We start from the raw sequence: 18933 nt of genomic DNA, 5'->3' as shown, positions 1-18933 counted from the left end.
TTTAAAAAATTATTTTGAGACAGGGTCTCACTAAGTTGCCCAGGCTATCCTTGATCTTGTGAACTTCCTGCCTCTGCCTCCATAGTGGCTGAGATTGCATGTATGTCACCATGTCCAGGGTAAATTTTTTTTTTTTTGGTACTGGGAATTGAACTCAGGACCTTGCACTTGGGTGGCAGGCAATGGAACCACTAAGCTAAATCCCTGGCCCCCTAAATTTTTTAATACTAACAATAAAATCAATTTTAGGTTAGATTCTGGAGGTGCTAAAAAAACCTGGTTATTCTTACTAAACAAAAACAAAACCACTCGCCGCCTGCTCCGCAAGTGCAAGGACCCAAGTTTGAGCCCCGGTACCAAAAAAAAAACAAAACACAAACCATTAATAGCTCCTAAAACCACATCCTTATTAATTTACTTCTATATTTTTTCCCAAGAACTTCTTAAAACAGAATATTTATTAGAACTTATTATTGGAATATTTGTATACTTTTCAAAGACCCACTTAAAAATCCACACATTCTTTCTTTCTGCACATGCACACAGATAATTTAGTGGTAATATGTTATGATCATATTGGTATAAAACAGTCTCACAACAGGGTACAAAACATCAATGTTTCTTCAAGCTTATCATATAGCAAATGAGGAAAGAGCTAGAGGACATAGACACACTGATAGGTGTTTCAAAAATTATTTTATTGTTACATTCCAAAGAGGACATCGAAGAAAAATGCCAGTTATCCAATAACTATTAGACTTTTCAGAGAGAGGCATCCAGAGCCCCAGTCCTAGTTCAAAGTTGCACATATTAGAGCTCAAACAGCTGCCTCTCAGCATGACCGGAAATGCTGACCAACACGTGTATGTCATCAATCCAGAGAGGCTTGGGCTTAAAAGAAAATTTCCTTATTGCAAGTGTCCAAGTCCTTAGGATTTGTCCTTAAAGATACTAGAAGATGAGGAAGATCACACACACCAAGACTATGTTTAGTCATATGAGTAAACTGGCAAGTAGCCAGTTTGTTCTAGGATGCATTGCATCAGACATCACAGTACATGAAGAATATCTGCATTTGGTGAACAGCCACCAGGCATTTCAGATCCAATTTACCATGAAATCCACCCACAGGCCAACCAGATGTCTAGATAATACAGTCAGTGCAAAAGTCATATGGGTAAATCAGCACTTTGATGAGGCTGACTACACTGGAATATATTAATGAAATTTGAAAATAGAAGGTAAGGTCTATTTACAAAAGTTGGTTTAGTAAAATAACATGAGAAAAGTTGTGTCAAGCACTTCCCCTGTATCATTCGCTTCTCCCACAAACCACCTGAAAATTATCTTGAAAATCAGGTTAAAACTGAAGAAAGAGAAGTGCTTGTTCCAGGTAAAGGACTTCAAGATAATTTACAGGCACAGGCAGATTTAATTTTATTAGTAAAAGTCACGAGTAGGAAAAGGCTTACTGGCTGACTTTGAACTGTGTGCTTTTAAAAATGTCTCTTAATACATTAACAAGAAAAAAATACTAAGCATGTTTTTGCTTCCAATTTTGAGTCTTCCAGCAAGAGTTGATAAAATCAACAGGGTATTAAAACAAAACCCACGAAACTCAATTCTTTCCAGTTGTCTGCCTTGTTTCTTTCTAGTCATCTTGAATTTGATTCCCATTAGCTGAGGACAACATGTCGGTCAAAGACAGATTTTCGCTGCTCTTGAACTTGAAGCTTCCAGCGCTGCTGGGCATACTCCACCTTGTTCAGAACATTGGGTCGACTGCGGGAGCGGGCCAGGACATCATGAGCATTTGCAAAAGGCTGATGATCCTGAAAGCCCAAATGGAAAATAGTAGAGTTGGCAATATCAGTGTAAAATACACAGGCAACAGCAGTTAGCCAGCTGCAGAGACAGGAGCAGGTGGGCTTTTCAAACAATAGAGCATCTATGTGACTAAGCACTTCACAGGTAATCAACTATCAGAAGGATACATTCATCTATAGATATAGGTCAAGAGACATAAGCCATGAGGGAGTATTTGGAAATCGGTCACCATTTTCAAAGGTGTTTCCTTTAAGATACAGAGACCAAGACAAATAGAATGATCATTTGTGTTAAAGAAAAGTCTTCCCTGCCTAGTAGGGAAAAGAAAGTGTATTTGCATGTTATTCTGCCCACGTTACAGATACAGAAAGTAGGGCATTTCCTTGATTTAATTGATACTTCATAGCTAATCTATCACAGAGAAAATATCTGACTTTTAATTTCCTGACTCCCATTCATTACATTAGAATTGTTTACTTGCTTGGACCCTCATTCAGCATGGCAGATGAGTTGACACAGTGTTATCTTGGTTGGTTTTAATCTCTTCCCGTCCTTTCAGAACATACACTAAATGGCCTACTTTCCAAAAACTTTTGTTACTCCCTTCTGTAAACTGTAATGAAAAGACACATACACAGCTCAAGTGCTAAAATCACCCTCTATGACCAAGGACAGTGAGGAACGATTTACTTCACATTTTTATTCAATGAAGACTTGCATCTTTCATTGTTGAGCACTCAATGGCTCATATGTTATTTGCTGTATAAAGAAAAGAGGCTATTTAAGGATTACACTAGTATCTGTGTAGAAAATCTACCTCTCCCAGTCAAAGTAAACTAATACAAGTGGATGTTTGTAGTCATTACACAGGAAACCACCAGGCTAATCTATCTATGAATAAGATATAAACACAGCTGCCTACATGACAAAAAGCATTCAATAGTAATTTATTGTTTTTGTTTTGCCTTTTCCTTGATCTCTTTTCCTGAAACCCATGTCAGCAAAGTTTCTAAATGTTCCAACACAAGACACAAGTCATAAGTTGGGCCTCTTAAGCTAAGTTTTGTCTCTACAAACAACTCTGTTCTGTAGTACATGTCTGTAAAAGCTGTCATATATCTGGGACAAGAGTCAGGATATAGGAAGTATCATTGAAAAATTTATTACTGAACATACACATTGCCATTAATCCCCCTCAAAATCCTCTCCTTCACTTTGAATGTGTGTATCCCATCATTCTTGCCATGTTCTCAAGCAGGTCTCGAAGTCCTCCTTCATGAGTGTCTTTAGTTGCTCTATCATGGCTGCCTCAATGTGTCATTTTTACTTTGTGCCATGGTCATTTTTACTTTGGGCAAGAACCAGAAGTTGCATGGTGCCAGGCTTGGTAAATAAGGTGGATGAACACGTAATATTTTTTACAAACCTCTCTCCATCAGATGGCAGGCCCTTGGTGCCCACATTCATTGCATTTTTTATCACACCCCATAAAGACAGTCACCGAAAAGGACTTCTAGAACTGCTTCAGAAAGTGGCAGGAATGATGGAATAGTGTGTTTAAAGCAAGGGGTAGTAATTAGTTGAGGGTTAATGGCAGCAATGTGTCTTTTATTGCAAAAAATTTACATTTTAAACATTCACTGTATATTTTGATCATACCTCATACATGGAAAGCTATGCATAACCACATAACTTTAACTACAACTGTATATGGTGTTATAATACCTGGTCTTATTTTTATAGCAAGACATTCATATCATGATTATATTTTAAAAGAATCTTTTCTTGCCTTCTTTACTAAAATGTCTTCAACTTTTTGCTTAATGGTAATGGCTTGTGTAAATCCCATTTATTTATTTCTAAACTTGGAAATGGAAATAATAAAGACAATCCCATGAAATCCAAAATGTTAGAGAGAGAGAGAGAGAGAGAGAGAGAGAGGGAGAGAGAGAGAGAGAAAGGGGGGGAGGGGGAGGAGGGAAGGAAGAAGGGAAGAAAGGAAGGAAGCAAGAAAGGGAGGAAGGAAAGGAAAAGACAAGATAAAAATTATATGATTACTTGATTACCCATAAGGAAATAAACTGACCTGCAGTCATTTAACACATTAGCACAGACACTAAAACTCAGCTTGCCTAACCTTGACTTGGTGTCCTATCTCCTCAACACATAGATTTTGTTCAGGTAGAGTAAAATGACACTATAGGAATATGGGGCTTCAGTGAACTTGTATATAAAATATTATTACCATTGATTTATTTTGACATAAACAAGACTGGGAAGAAGGATATACTCTGTCAGCAGAGTCCTGTTATCTACTCTTCAAGGGAGGGGGAGAAAAAAATTGTAAGGAACAAATTTAAAAGACTAAATAAACCAATTAATCCTTTTGGTCTGTCCTCCACCTATTAGAACAAGATTGAACTAGCTGATCATGGGCAGGGATGCTGAAAGAATGCAAACAGAAATTTACCCTTTTATGTTTGCTCCTTTTACACCTGATGAAATTTCAATGAATACAAAACATGTCTTAATGTAATGCTTTGATAATAGTAATGCTGTGTCATGGATACATGATACAGTAAATATTATGACTACTTGCAGTAGGCTTCTTAACTATTTGTACTAACTTGTATTTGCTTTAAAATGCTCTATATTAAACAAAAATGAAAAAAACCCTGAAAATTAAAAATGAACACAAATAGTGAAGAGCTCCTGCTTTGTTTTTTGTGGTACTGGGGATTAAATCTAGGGCCTTTGGATGGAGACACATTGCAATAAATACTTTTTTGGGTTTTTTTTGGAGGCAGAGTCTCACTAACTCCCCACAGTGCCCAGGCTGGGGTCAAATTTGCAATCCTCTGGCCTCAGCCTCCCAGAGTGCAAAGATTGCAAGCATTTACCATTATGCCTGGCAAGAACTCCCATCTCAAATAAGCAACAAATGTAGGAATTTAAATTTCTTTTGTGCGGAATTATTACCATAACTCCACAGCTCTGGTCAGAAAACCTCACTCTGCCCAGAATCAGTTTAACAGCTATGCAAGAGTCAGCCAAGCCTCTCAGTGACAATGTCCTCAAATAGTCAATATGAAGGCAGAATCAATCACTTGTGGGCACAATGGTTACTGGGCACATGACCCCATCAATCAAATGTCTGCCTTACATGTTTTTGTGTTCACATTTTACATTCATTTCCTGTATGCTCTGAATGTATTATTTTAATATTGTTTATTTCTGAAATGAGAAACATATATATATATATTTTATTATTTTTATTATTATTTTTTTTTGGTACCAGGGATCAAATTCAGGACCTTGCGCTTTCGAGGCAGGCGCCAGAACCACTGAGCTAAATCCCCAGCCCCAGAAACAGATATTTAATGCTATAATGGATGTAGATGAAGTCAGAGTTTCAATCTACGTGACTATAATGAAAACAGTTTATCTGGCCTTTGACACCAATGTTTTCATAAACTATCTTGCCCACTGAATTTACCAATCCCAACCTGGTAGTGGGGATTAAACCCAAGGCTGCTCTATCACTGAGCTGCATCCCCTTTTTTGAGTCAGGGTCTTGCTAAGTTGCTAAGTTGCCCGGGCAGGACTCAAACTTGAGATCCTTCTGACTCAGCCTCCCTCAGTGCTGGCCTTACATGAGTATGCCACGTGGATATTTTTTATTGGCACGACTAGGATAGTAATCATTTGTCATGAATCATTTGGCATCTAGCAGACAGAAGTCAAGGATGTTGCTGAGTATCTTACAATAAACACGACAGCTCCCTACAAAAAAGAATTATTCATCCATCCTTAAATATCTACAAAGTCAGAGTTGAGAAACCCTGAGCATGTGAGTGAAAATTAATGTGGAAATAGTACTTAAGACTCTAACACTTCTGATATACAACTTCCTGTCCTTCTAGTTCTCTTTGGCTCTAGCCCCATTATGTCTACTTTTTTTTTTTTGGTACCGGAGATCGAACTTGGGCCCTTGCGCTTGCGAGGCAGGAAGAGGAACCACTGAGCTAAATCCCCGGCCCAACTATGTCTATTTTTTAAAAACTACATTAGAGCTCCAATCTTTTCTTCCAGCCCTCCTTTTCAAATAAATATATTTCTTATGACTAAAAATAAAAGTGAGGAAGTATACTATTGCTAGTTATTTCTTTTACATGTCTGTTTCTGCTTTTTTTTTTTCTCCCTGGTACTGGGGATCGAACTCAGGACCTTACACTTGCCAGGTAGCATGGGGCCGCTGAACTATATCCCCGGACCTTCATTCATTTTTTTATTCCTAGTACCCAGCACAGTATTTACCCAGAAAATAACTCAGTATGTGTAGGTTGAATCAATAAAAGAAGCAGAGGAAAAGATACAAACAGAAGTGTTTCTGTGAAAGTTCTTGACAAAAAATTTTAAATCCTTCCCAACAGGACAATACCATGTTGATCAAAGAGCAACTCTGTTTACAGTTATAACCCAAGCTATGCAATCAGGATCTCCTTTCCCAGCTTTTATCAACATGTCCACAAAGGCATTCCACAGTAAAGTGACTTCTGACTCAAGTTTACTCTGGATTTGGCCGTTGAACCTATACTGAATTTTATCCTTTTTCAGTAACATAGTCCAATAAAATATAAAGAAAAAATAATTTCTAAATAATAATTACATATAATAATAAAATATTGGAAAATGTAAAAAGTAATTCTAAATGTGATAACGATAAAACAAACAATATAACTCTGTAAGCTACACTGAATAACAAGCTTGTGTACTGTGTCGATTTCGAGACTTTTTTGTTTGTTATGCTAGGATCAAACCCAGGGCCTTGAACGGCTCTAGACATTTTTTGTTTTGTTTTGTTACTGGGATCGAACTCAGGACCTTGAGCTTGCGAGGCAGATGGGGCCCCACTGAGCTAAATCCCCGGCCCCCTCTAGATATTTCTTAATGAAGTAATGTTAAAATAAAAAGAAGACCATGAAACAACATGCATTTTGATTGTGGGAACTACATGTGTTTTAAAGATAGGAGGAGGATCTGAAGTGATGGTTTTATTTTCTTCTAGAGATAAAGAAAAAAATTATATTTTTTTAAAGGAGGAAATATAAAACGTCAGTAGGTGATCAAGTTGTACTTTTTCGATAACAGAAAGAAAGAATGTCATGTTTTCCATGTTTCCCTTCAGTAAAGCCTCTGTGCCTTCTAAAGATCTGGTGACACTGACAGGCAGAGTGTTTCAGGCAGGAGCTTCGGAGAAACCTGCCTCAGATGCTTTCTCCATGTAACAGGGTTCTTAAGGCCTTGTATAGTGCCCTCTTCAAGGTTCATCAGTTTAAACTGCCATGTTTATGGTTTTACAGAACAATTTCCTCACAAATAAAATCTACTAAAATTAGAATTCTCTTTAGCTTTTCAGATTGAGGATCAATTCTGGTAACTCAAACCTATATGCAACTATTTTCCACTTGTATTTTATATCTAATGATGATGGAGACTGGCCATGAGCCAGTAAAGCAGGCTGAGAACTTACCCCAACATCGTCATCACTCTGTATCAGCTGCGAGTGTCCAAAGAGGCGCCTCTTCAGTATAGGTTCAACCAGGGTAAGATACACCATGTACAGAAGTAGGAGACCCAAAATAGAGAGATAAATTATAATGGTAACCTAAGGGGAATTGAAAGTAAGTTACATCTCTGTTCAAGATGAGAAATCAGAATTTTATATAACATTAAACCACAGTGAACACATGCCTCTGCTTAGCCTACAGGGTTTCTATACCAACCAGGTTCCAGTATAAGAAACACACTCAACTCTTCACCAAAGTATTATTTAAGGAAGAAGAGGAAAGAACACATTTTGTCTTTTGGATCTTTCTGTAAGTCTCTGAAATTCCATTTTCACCTACTGGTAATCATTTGTCTTTATGACTAGCATAGCGGTTTTCTTTTTTCAGCTGAACACAGTGTCCTGGATTCAGTAGTACTGAAAGGGACTCTTTAGAGAAACTGTAACTCAGGTGAATTTCAATAGAATACTGTATTCTTTTAGATCAGTTTAAGTCTATAAAAACTTTTTAGGCCAGTGATTTTCTTGGGATATTAATTTGTGTGCTGATCAAAAGGACAGCAAGACACACCCACTAGAAATAGATATAGTAAATTAGACAGACAATGGCGATTATTAGCAAGGACATGATGAAACAGAAACCTCATATACCACTGGTAAAATGGCAGTCAGGCAAGTCTGTAATCCCAGCACTCTGGGAGGCTGAGGCAGGAAGATTGCAACTTCCAGCCTAGCCTGGGCAATGTACCAATTTAGTGACATCCTGTCTCAAAAAAAAAGAGATATATAGCTCAGTGCCCAAAGGCCCTCAATCCTAGTACTGGAAAAAAAAGTATGAGCCTTTTGGGAAAAAATATGGCTGGCTGTTTCTCAAAAAAATTAAATATAACCTCACTGTCATAAGAAATTTATCTAAGAGAAAGGAAACATATATCCTCTCAAAGACACATATACAGATTTTCATGATAGTATTAATAGTATAAATCTGGAAATAATCCAAATATTCATCAACTGATGAATGGATATTCATACAATGGAATACTATTTAACAATAAAATGGAATGAAGTACTGACATATGCTACAACTTAGACAACAATCAAAAACATTATGCTAAGTGAAAGAAACCTGTCACAGAAGACTACATATTATACAAATCTACTTAAGTGAAATGTTCAGATATGCACAGACAAAAAGTAGAATAATGACTGTCCAGTACTGAGGAGTAGGGGTTAACCCTAAAGGGGAATGAGGAATCTTTTAGGTTGATGGGAATACTTTAAAAGTTGCTCTAAATTTACTAAAATTTATAGAATTGTACACTCACAATGAGTTAATTTTAGGTACATAAAATTATACATAAAAAATTTGTTAAAAAGCAAAGTACAGTGAGGATTTCTCTATAGCACTGCACCCAGTGGAGCAGGAGCTCTGCTGCAGGGCCAGTCAGCAGAAATCCTTGTGAACAGTTGTTCTGACTGGCCACCCCAGATACACCACAAGGCCTCTTTCTGAGGAAAGGAATGAGAAGTGCCATTAAAAATTTTGAGGAGGGCCGGGGATTTAGCTTAGTGATCCTGCCACCTGCCTCTCAAGCGCAAGGTCCCAAGTTCGATCCCCAGTACCAAAAAAAAAAAAATTTTTGAGGAGCCACCATAATAAAGTAATTGAACTCATTAATGATCCAAGTGGTGATGAGAATTATCTATGTTCCATTCCCTACAGGAATTGATGGGAAATCTTAAAATGCAGAAGTAATGTTTCCAGAATACTCTATACATAGATTACAGTTACTCTATAATCTATCTATGTTAGCCACACATGATTCAAAAGGTTGGGAGGGTAGGAAGAGGAGGGCTTAAACATACTCACGCTGTCCCACTAAGCTTTGGCATATATGGCTCAGAGAGAAACTAGGATATCACTAGAATATGCTAAGTAAACATGGCACATTTTGGTGTCATTTCACACTATCTCTCTAACCTGCCCTAAATAATCCACACGGCATCTCGGGCAAGCAAAGAGCAGGCCCATTATTCCCTTTGGGAAAGGAGGTGAAAATATTCTGCCTTTTCTGAAAACCACATATAATTAAACCAATATAACATAATGTAAACTTAAGTGTATTTCACCTTGATTGTGACAGAGCTTCTTTCCTCATATTTGCATTCACAGCGGAGACAGTATGCTTCTACGTCAGGCCCTCGAACTGGCATGGGATCCACAACATGAAGACAATCACTGAAAAATCAGATAAAATGCTGCATAAGTCTGGCCTGATTTTTCACTTGTATTCATTAAAACGTCCCTGAAATTCAGAATAATGAACTTACCCAGTGAAAAAATATAAGGAACAAATAATAAAGCAAAGAGAAATTATTTCTTCTCTGTATATTTGCATTTTGGTAAGATTTAACAGTCTCAGAAGCCAAAAAGACACACATCGTTAGTTGTTTATTTTCAAGTTGCTGTTCCCCCGACCCAGTACTGGGGACTGAATCGAGTTTCTTCACACAGAACTACATCTCTAGCTCTTTTTAAAATTTTAAAATTTTAGGGCTGGGGATTTAGCTCAGTGGTTTCTCTGCCTGCTGCGTAAGCGCAAGGACACAAGTTCGATCCCCGGTACCAAAAAGCCCCCAAAACCCCCAAAATTTTAAAATTTTGAGATAAGGTCTTACTAAGTTGCTCAGGTTAGGCTCAAACTTGCTATTCTCCTGTCTCAGCCTCCCAGCATGCTGGGACTACAGATGTGTGCCACCATACTCAGCTCAAGTTGCAATTGTTAAGTTACAAATACACCAGGAAAATTCCAATTAGGATTAAGAAAAAACACTTAACAAATTGATAGTTTAAAGTGACATGGGCAGTGTTTAAATAAGAGATTGTCTGTAGTGATTTAACATCATTCTTACTGCCACAATGTGGCATATGAATAACCTATCACTTTTAAGAGAAGAGTACACTCTGAAACTCTGAAAAGTGAACACTCAAAACCACAGTAAGAAATAATTAAGTTTTAATGATAAAGAGTCTACTGAAAAGTAAGAAGTAGGAATAACAAAAATATTTTAAACAAAACTGATTACTTTAAATAAGTACATAAAAATAAGAATCAAAGGTTTATAAAGAGCAATGCTATTAAAAATATCTTTTCCCAGAAATCTGTCAATTCCAAAAAATAATTATTATTCTCTCAGTTATTTAGAGTCTACCACTATGGAGCTGGATGTGGTAGTACATACCTGTAATCCGAGCACTCTGGGAGGCTGAGGCAGGAAGATCAAGTTTGAGCCCAAATAAAAAATTAAAGGTCCAGGGATTTAGCTCAGTGGTTCCGCTGCCTGCCTCAAAAATGCAAGGTCCCGAGTTCGATCCCCAGTACCAAATTAAATAAAGACATAAATAAAAAAAAAATGGCTAGGGATGTGGCTCCGTGTGAAAGCCCTGAGTTCAATCCCTAGTGGGAAAAAAAAAAAAGGTCTACCATTCTGATGATTACTTTCAGCAAAAGTAGGCAAAGCTTTCTTGCCCTCCTGCCAGCTTCTGGGCAATTTTCTTCTCCTTTGGCATCTTTTTCTTAGGCATTTCTAGCTGCCTGAAGAACTCTACTACAACATCGTATCTTATCCTGTCCATTTTTCCTGGAGGTACTCAACTCTCTAGGCCAGTGATGGTAAACCTTTTAGAGACAAGTGCCCAAACTGTAACTCAAAATCCACTTATTTATCCCAAAGTGCCAACACTGCAATTAAACCTGAATACTAAAGTTTTATTTTAGAAAAAACTCCTACATTAACATCTTTTGTTTTAAAAGAAAAGTAACACACGTGCCATAGATTCACCCCCACTGCTCTAGGCTGAGTCTTTCTCTTTGCCCTATTAAAATGCACTTTTTTTGTGGCATTAGAAAGAAAACCCAAGGCCCAGAGATGGAGATTTGTGGTAGAGTGCTTGCCCAGCATGCACAAGTTGTGCCCTGGGTTTAATCTTCAGCAACACAAACAAATAAAAAAACCAAAATGGTATGGTGTCCTTAATAGATAATTTATCCTTAATAGGTAATTTTATCCTTAATAGATTAATAGATAATTTAATTAGATTATTAGATAATAGATTAATAGTAGATATTAATAGATAATGGGTTAATCGATAATTTAATTTTAATAAAGATAGTAATGAGGGGCTGGGAATTTAGTTCAGTGGTTTCGCCGCCTGCTGCGCAAGCGCAAGGACCAGAGTTTGATCCCTGGTACCAAAAAAGAGATAGTAATGAAAAGTCAAATCTCCACTGAAAGAATTTCAAATAAGAGTAAGATCCCACAACTCACACTATAAAAGTGTGTGGTATCTGTCCCAGAAGACCAGGCATGTGTCCAGCTAATGAACACATGAAATGGGCAGAGGAAACTAAACACTCCCAAAGGGGCTCTCCATCTCAGAATCAGATCATCCAGCCCAACACTCGGAGGAGTTACCTCTACAGGATAACAGCTGGAAAATGATCAGGATCTAGGTCTCCTGCATTCTAGATCAACCTCTCTTATCTCTTTGAACCTGAAGGAAAAAAAGAGACTTACTTCCTATTTCTTATTTCAGATTCACAAGCCTCAGAAACTATATCTAAGAATCACTTGAAATCTAAGTGCTTACTTAGTAAGTACTGAGTATTTCTTTTGAAGTACAAATACATTTTACAGTATTCTTTTTTTGTTTGTTTTTTGGACAGGATCTCACTAAATGGCTTAAATTGCCCAGGCTGGGTTTGAATTGGCAATCCTGCCTCAGCTACCCAGAGTGCTGGGATTATAGGTGTGTGCCACCATGCCTAACTACAAATATATTTTAGCAACAAAAAAGTGTTGAGTACTGTGCAAAAGTTGTACATGGCTCAAGAAGCAGGAAGATGAGTTCTGACTAACCAATCACTATGAACAGCTAGATCTAGACCCAGCTCAAAGGACTTTAGAAACTAGGCAATACCTCCCCCTCGTGCCAAACAGAAGACATTACAAGCTTTGAACCACACCCCAAACACAAACTAAAGTACTCTAATTTTTCTTAAGTTTCCAATCAGCCAGCATAAGTCAATGAAGAATTAAAGCTAACAAGTGGACAAAATAAGAGGCCTGGAAAACATAAGGTAAAGATTTATTTGGGGCTTCATGGCTATTGGAGGACTCAGGAAGCCACACATCCTAGTTAATCATAATTTGCCTACCTTTCTAAAGCTAGTTAAACATTTTCAGAGCCAGTTGGAAACCTATCCCAGTAAAAAGCTAAGCTTCAGTAAAGAAGCAAGAGAAAGTGGGAGGCAGGAAAGAAAATCTCAAATAGGGTTTGTTTTCAACTGTTTAAATTTTCAAAGCTCCCTATTTTGACTAATAAATAACCAGGGATAAACAACATATGGTTTCCTCTGAACCCGGAATAATAAAAAGTTGGTGAAAAGATTAGTGTTGAATACTTGACAAATGTCTTCATCTGCTGCTCAAACAATAGGCATCACATTCTTTTACTGATAATAAATTGTAAGCCCTCAATCTCTTCTGCTTATATTATATAAAGGAACTTGGTGATATAAAACCTATAGGAATATAGCCAAGTCACTTAGTAGTATAGTCAAATCACTTTGTAACAGGAAACCTCTTATAGTTCTCAAGAACACAGCAAATAGACTGAACTTAAACGCAAATGTCTTAGTAACTTTCCTCGTTGCTGGAACAAAACACCCAAACCTGCAGTTTAAAGAAGGAGACATTGATTTTGGCTCACAGTTCCTAAGTCTCAGAGCATGTTTGGCAGGCTTAAACACAGAAACAGCATGGCTGAAGGGCCTGGGAAGAGGAAAGCTGGTCACGTCATGGAGGCCAGGAAGCAGAGAGAAGCCTGGGAGGGAGACAAGTGCTTCCAGGTCATGTCCCCAGTGATCCACCTCTAACCAGGCTCCCTTCTAATAGCAAGCAAGCTATAGCACCCCCATACCCCCATAATCTAGTCACCTTCCAAAAGTCCTGCCTCTGAATACATGAGGCTCTTGGGAGATATTTAGATCTAAACTATAACAGCATATCATGGGAAGAATAAACAGGGTTATTAGAGAAACTAAATATGTTTAAACACTGCCTTTCCTTTTCCAAAGTCTGTTTGGAATACTGTGGTTGCATGCATTTAATCTTGATTTCAAACTCTTTCCTGGTTATTGAGCTTTGAAACGAGGTAAATGAAAGTACCTAGCATTTGGAGCCATTTTCCTTTGATTCCTATCCCACCAATCTTCCACCATGATTACAAACCATAAAACATCAACAATTCCATGGCAAGGAGCACATCCAACCTACCATACCACAACTGCTTCCCAACTGTTTCACGGCATATAGAGAACAAGCTACCAGTGGTCAGCTCTTCAGGGATAAAGAAGGGTGCTGGTGGTTGGCTCACCAGTCTAGATTCCGGTCATTATAGGCCCAACAGATTGCCCAAGATTGCCCACTCTATCTCGGCACATCTATAATATAGGTACACATACCAATGGGTAAGTATGACATATATAGCTTATTCCTGTTCATTCCTAAGCCATCTGACACTTTTAAACATAGCCTGCCAGACTTGGCAATTATCATCAAAACCTACAAGTTACAAAAATTAGGACCCAGATAAAGGTGGACTGTTTACTGTTCACTGAAAAGCAAGAGGGGGAAAGGTCCCTCACCAAAACATAAGGGGGCACAGGAAGGTGGTTATGAGGGCTCAGTATTCAGGCTACGGTTCCTTTAGGATTATATCATGCACTCAGGGCCTTATTCTCATTTTGTCCAAATGAAAATAGGATGGTAAAAAAAAATACTTAAAAAGAAAATGATATATTGGATGAACATTCTGGGCTAACAATGACAACTACAGAAAAAAATCTGACAAGTAATTCAGTGATCTAGAAGACTTACCAATCTTTTTGGGATATGTTCTTATTATAAATATGGCCAGGATTCTCCTTATAGGGAGGACAGATACATTTACATCGGACATCCTCAAAATTCTGTAACCAAAATAGAAACTTGATATAACTTGTTTATAGTTTATCATCAATATTTTTTTTAAACTGCACATAAACATTTTGATAGATATCCCTTGTCAAATATTCTAAAATCCTAATTTTGAGAGATACAAGTTTTTGAAAGACACAGGTCATTTATGGTAAAGCTAATGAATCATTATATATTACATACAATTTTTTTTTTTTTTTTTGTACCGGGGATCAAACTCGGGTCCTTGAGCTTGCGAGGCAGGCAGCGGAACCACTGAGCTAAATCCCTGGCCCCATACAATTATTTTTAAGTAAATACCTAATCCATAATTTTTGACTTATTATCTTTATGAATCCCGTAACAATCAAATTGTGTTAATGTTATCAACATCTACCTGCCAGATGACAAAAGTTGTATCTATAAATAAGAACGCTGATTACAAAAGAATGGAAGGAGAATCAAACTAAAAATTATTAATGAACAAGTCACAATTCTAGGGATATAACTCAGTGGTACAGTGTATAGTCAGAATGCCTTAGAAACACACACAAGTCGCAATTCTTCAACCTATCTTCCTTTACTTTTTGGTAGAAAGGTACTAATCTGGATAAAATGAGTTAAACTAGAGTCTCATTGAAGGGATGAAGTTGTAGACATTCAGCTTCAACTAGAAAGGCAGTACACTGAGGAAGTAGCTTGATTTTAGCTGAGATCAGTTTGATCTACTCTTTCTAGGGGACTTTGCTTCTAATCTTGGTTGTCTAAGAGAAGAACTACTAACAAGTTTCAAGTGGTGGAGGAAGAGGTGATTAAATATCTAGCAACAATAGGAAATGGTTCTTCAGCAAAGGAGAATTTCCTTGAAAAGGCAGTGTTTCATTAGTCTCAAGAGGTCCAGGCACACTGCTTTACATACAATGATCCATCTGACAGCTGCTGACAATTCATAACTTATTCAGCAACCACTTAGGACATGTATTGCTCTGTGCCAGAACTTGTGCTCAATGAGGTGGATTCAGATAAGCATAAGACATGGTTCCTGCACACTAGGCCACACCCTAGCAAGGGGAGACTGACAAACACACGATCATGATATACTATATAAAGTGACGACAATACCCAGAGAGTGCCACCAATGTTGTGAAAGTCAGGAGAATTGCTGGTGGGAGGTCAGGAAGTTTTTTGTTTTGTTTTGTTTTGTTTTGGTACCAGGGATGGAACTTGGGACCGGGGATGGAACTTGGGACCTTGTGCTTGTGAGGCAGGTGCTGGAACCACTGAGCTAAATCCCCAGCCCCAGGAAGTTTTTGAAAAGAACTGATCACAAACATCTGCCTCCCTATAACCTTGGGTTTTTTTCAGCCCCTATATTTAAAAATATTATCGATTACAGCTATTTTTTTAAATGCAATGTCATTCTGTTTTCCCTACACACTAATGTGAATTCCTTCTCTTTTGCCCAATAATGAGTTAGCTCATCAAAGAAGAAGCCCAAGTATGCATGGGGCCGGGGCAGATCTGGAGATTAAGGGCACCAGAGAGTGAGAGGAACAGAAGGGTTAAGAAATGGAATTAGGGACAAGGCTACAGGTTCACCTGTCCTATAGTTTGGTTCTTCCCTTTCCCAGAAAACCGTGGGGAAGAGTGAAGGTAAGAGGGGGCCAACAGGTCCTGGAAGGAGGTAGGTGAGAATATTAAGCTAGTGACAGATACTCTGTGGGTCGTATCAGGAGGGGGCTGCCAGCAGAGGCAAGTTCCCACAGAGGGAAGGGGATCTGCTCTGGGGCGAGTTCCGAATAGGAAAGACTCCTGAGATGAGGGCTTCTAATCATTTAGTTTGGAGACTTGTGGAACTTGTGAGGGTGGTGGCAGGCAGCGTAGGTAGTCGGAACTTAAGGGGAGGAGAGTCAAAGGCTCCCGGAGCTGGAAAGGTAAGTTTGAAGCAGGCGATGTTGGAGCTGGAAAGGGAAGTGTCAAGCGGTGGAGGAGCTGCTGCCCAGGCCGGGGTGGTGTCAGGGGGTGACTTCAGCTGTCAGGGCTGAGGGTGAGTGCTACAGGCGACGAGGGCTATGGCAGGGTGGGGGGCTGCTGTCAGGGATGGGGAGGACTCGGGCGGGCAGCCTGTGGCAGACTCGGGAGGAGCTCCTGTCAGGAGCGAAGGCGGGGCGGGACTCACCTTGGCGGCGTCTGTCAGCTGCACCAGCGCGGAGAGCGCCAGGCAAGACAAGCTGAGCATAGAGCCAAGCCGGAGGAGGCCTTCGCACAGGGTTGCCATCGCGGGAGCCCAGCCGGCTCCCAGCCCGGAGCCCCGAGACCTGATCCCAGCTCGGGATCCCACTCGGATCCTCCGCCTGCACTTCCGCCTGGGCCTTCGCGTCACAGGCCGCGCCGGGTCAGCTGTAAAAAGCATCCGCCCCGGAAACGGTTCCCGACGTGAAGGGGCCGGAGACTGCGCGGTCCCAGCGGGTCCCGCGGCCTTCACTCGGCCCCGGGACGCGAAGGGACCGCTCTGGGGCGACGGCCTGGGCCAGCCAAGGCTTTAGGGCGCTCGGGTACCTTCTCCGGAGGCAGAAGCAGTGGGGTCTGGAGGAATCGCCATTGCGCTCTAAGTCCTCTCCTTCAGGGAGGTCCCAGCAAGCTCCGGATGTCTCGGAGGCCTCCAGCGCCCATTCGGGCCGGACCCCAGGATCCGCCGAGGGCGGCCCATTCCGGCCCGCGCAGGCAGGGCGGGTGCCAAGCAAGGGGAAGCGGCTGGGACTGGCCGATCATTCCTTTCCCGGAAGCCTACCCCAGTCGGACGGTGGGGGTCGTCTCCCCACCGTGAGTACTAACCTTTCGCCCTTGCGCCTTCCAGACACAGCGCTCCACGGTGTTTGTAACAGTTCTGTTAGCCGTCCTCGCGGGTGTGGCTTCCGCTTGAGGCTGACCGCTCGGTGCAGCTCGAAGCTGGGAAGTGGGCCACAGCAGCGGACCTGAGCAGGCCCAGGCCAGGCTCCCGAATATGTGGACTTGGCTACAGAGCGGCCCCAGCCGCACCGTGCCTCTGCCCAGGAGTCCAGGAGCGGGGAATCGGGCTGCTGCGCCCCGGCGAGGCCGTGCCTGTTCAGGACAGCTGATTCGACCCACTCCCCAGGGTGCGTCTTCCTCCGCAGGTACTTTAGGAGCACCCTGGAGATGGCATAATGTCTCCATTAAAGTATTTTTCAGTTAGTGGAGACGTGGAGGTAGTGGAAGAGATGCGGGGTGCATCACAACCTCTAGAAATTTGCTGAATGACCTTGGGTAAATCATTTCTCCGAGTTTCTTGATTCTTGGCTCAATATAAGGGGTCCGAATTTTATTAGCCTCAAAATGTACTCCCATGATTCTTGTCTCCTCTAAATAGATTTTAAGTCCTTTCCTAGTTTGTGAAAATGTTTTAATTAACAGAATTTTCTCAGTATTTTTCTCCCATGTGACCCTTGTTGCTGCTAGGCTACACGCTCAACACAAGAAGGTGTTTGTTACTGCACCAAATATATTTAGCCCCTTTCAGTCCCAAATGGCAACCAGAGCCAGAACAGCAGGGCTAGATGCTGTCTTAGCAGGCTCCTGTGAAGATGCTGTCACACTGGCGAATCATCAAGCCGTTGTAGTTGGTATTCTGCCAGCCAGGGGATAATCTGGAGACACGCCGGGGTGAAGTGTATTATTCGTGAAGCACTGTGGATCTGGTTGCTGAAAGTGATTCAGCAGCAAATTCGGAATTAGTTTTAGGGTTGTCTAGTTCTGGCATCTAAAGGAAGTGCTACTCCAGCTTGAGCCTTACACACTTTCTTTTCCACCTCCAAAATTGTTTTCAAGGCCTTAATGAATATGCAGAGGCTTAAAGGAAATATACAGTAATGTGCCTTAGTTGGATGGGCTTCATCTGGATTTATTTAACTCATTAATCTACTTGAGACGAGCTTTTACCAAGTTGCCCAGGCTTGTCTTGAAGTTTTGGGCTCAAGTGGTCCTCCCACTTCAGCCTGCGGGGAGTAGTTAGAACTACAGATGTGCACCATCACACCTGGCTGGCACCAGGTGTTTAATGGAGAAACCTCGGATACACTCACTCTAGGCAGAATTTTAGAGCCACCCTCTCCAAGACAGACTTTAAAACTGCACTGTGGGCCGGGGATCTAGCTCAGTGGTTCCGCTGCTTACCTCGAAAGTGGAAGGTCCTGAGTTCAATCCCCATACCAAAAAAAAAACACAAAAAACTGCACTGTCCTACTACTACCTGTGGTAAATGCAGATTTGAAATGTGGCTAGTTTGAATTGAGCTATAGTGTGAATGTAAAATGCACAGTACACTAAAATTTAAAGGCAATATGAAAAAAAACCCATGTAAATACCTTAAAGTATTGATTGAAGTTTAAATATTTTGGGTATATTGGGTTAAATAAAATATATTACTACATTTTTACTTTTGTTTTACTCCTTAAATATGGCTACTAGAAAGCTTTCTACTTATATTAGGCAGCACTGGT

The 18933-nt window shown here is 40.2% G+C and overlaps 1 protein-coding gene across 5 annotated transcripts; it reads right to left on the bottom strand.

Moving 5' to 3' along the window:
• Positions 1–679: 679 nt before the first annotated feature.
• Tmem9b (TMEM9 domain family member B) lies at positions 680–18661 on the bottom strand. 5 transcript variants are annotated; one of them, XM_087211723.1, is made up of 6 exons: positions 17252–17495; positions 16596–16816; positions 14339–14430; positions 9527–9635; positions 7361–7495; positions 680–1832 (listed from the first exon to the last, which is right to left on the bottom strand). In XM_087211723.1, the coding sequence occupies exons 2-6, from the start codon at positions 16692–16694 to the stop codon at positions 1677–1679; spliced, it is 591 nt and encodes a 196-aa protein (XP_087067849.1). In that variant the 5' UTR covers positions 16695–16816; positions 17252–17495; the 3' UTR covers positions 680–1676. The 5 variants fall into 5 exon arrangements, with proteins under 5 accessions (XP_087067849.1, XP_087067848.1, XP_087067847.1 ...); XM_087211722.1 differs by lacking the exon at positions 17252–17495 and adding an exon at positions 16976–17192; XM_087211721.1 differs by lacking the exon at positions 16596–16816 and having other exon boundaries at positions 7361–7411; positions 17252–18661.
• Positions 18662–18933: the final 272 nt, after the last annotated feature.

This window comes from Heterocephalus glaber, unplaced genomic scaffold (genome assembly GCF_053883595.1).
Source record: "Heterocephalus glaber isolate CG9 unplaced genomic scaffold, H.glaber_assembly_v1.0 deba00001428, whole genome shotgun sequence".
Classification (NCBI taxonomy): domain Eukaryota; kingdom Metazoa; phylum Chordata; class Mammalia; order Rodentia; family Bathyergidae; genus Heterocephalus; species Heterocephalus glaber.
The sequence above is the reverse complement of the archived record's forward strand: the minus strand, read 5'-3'. Positions and strand labels throughout refer to the sequence as shown.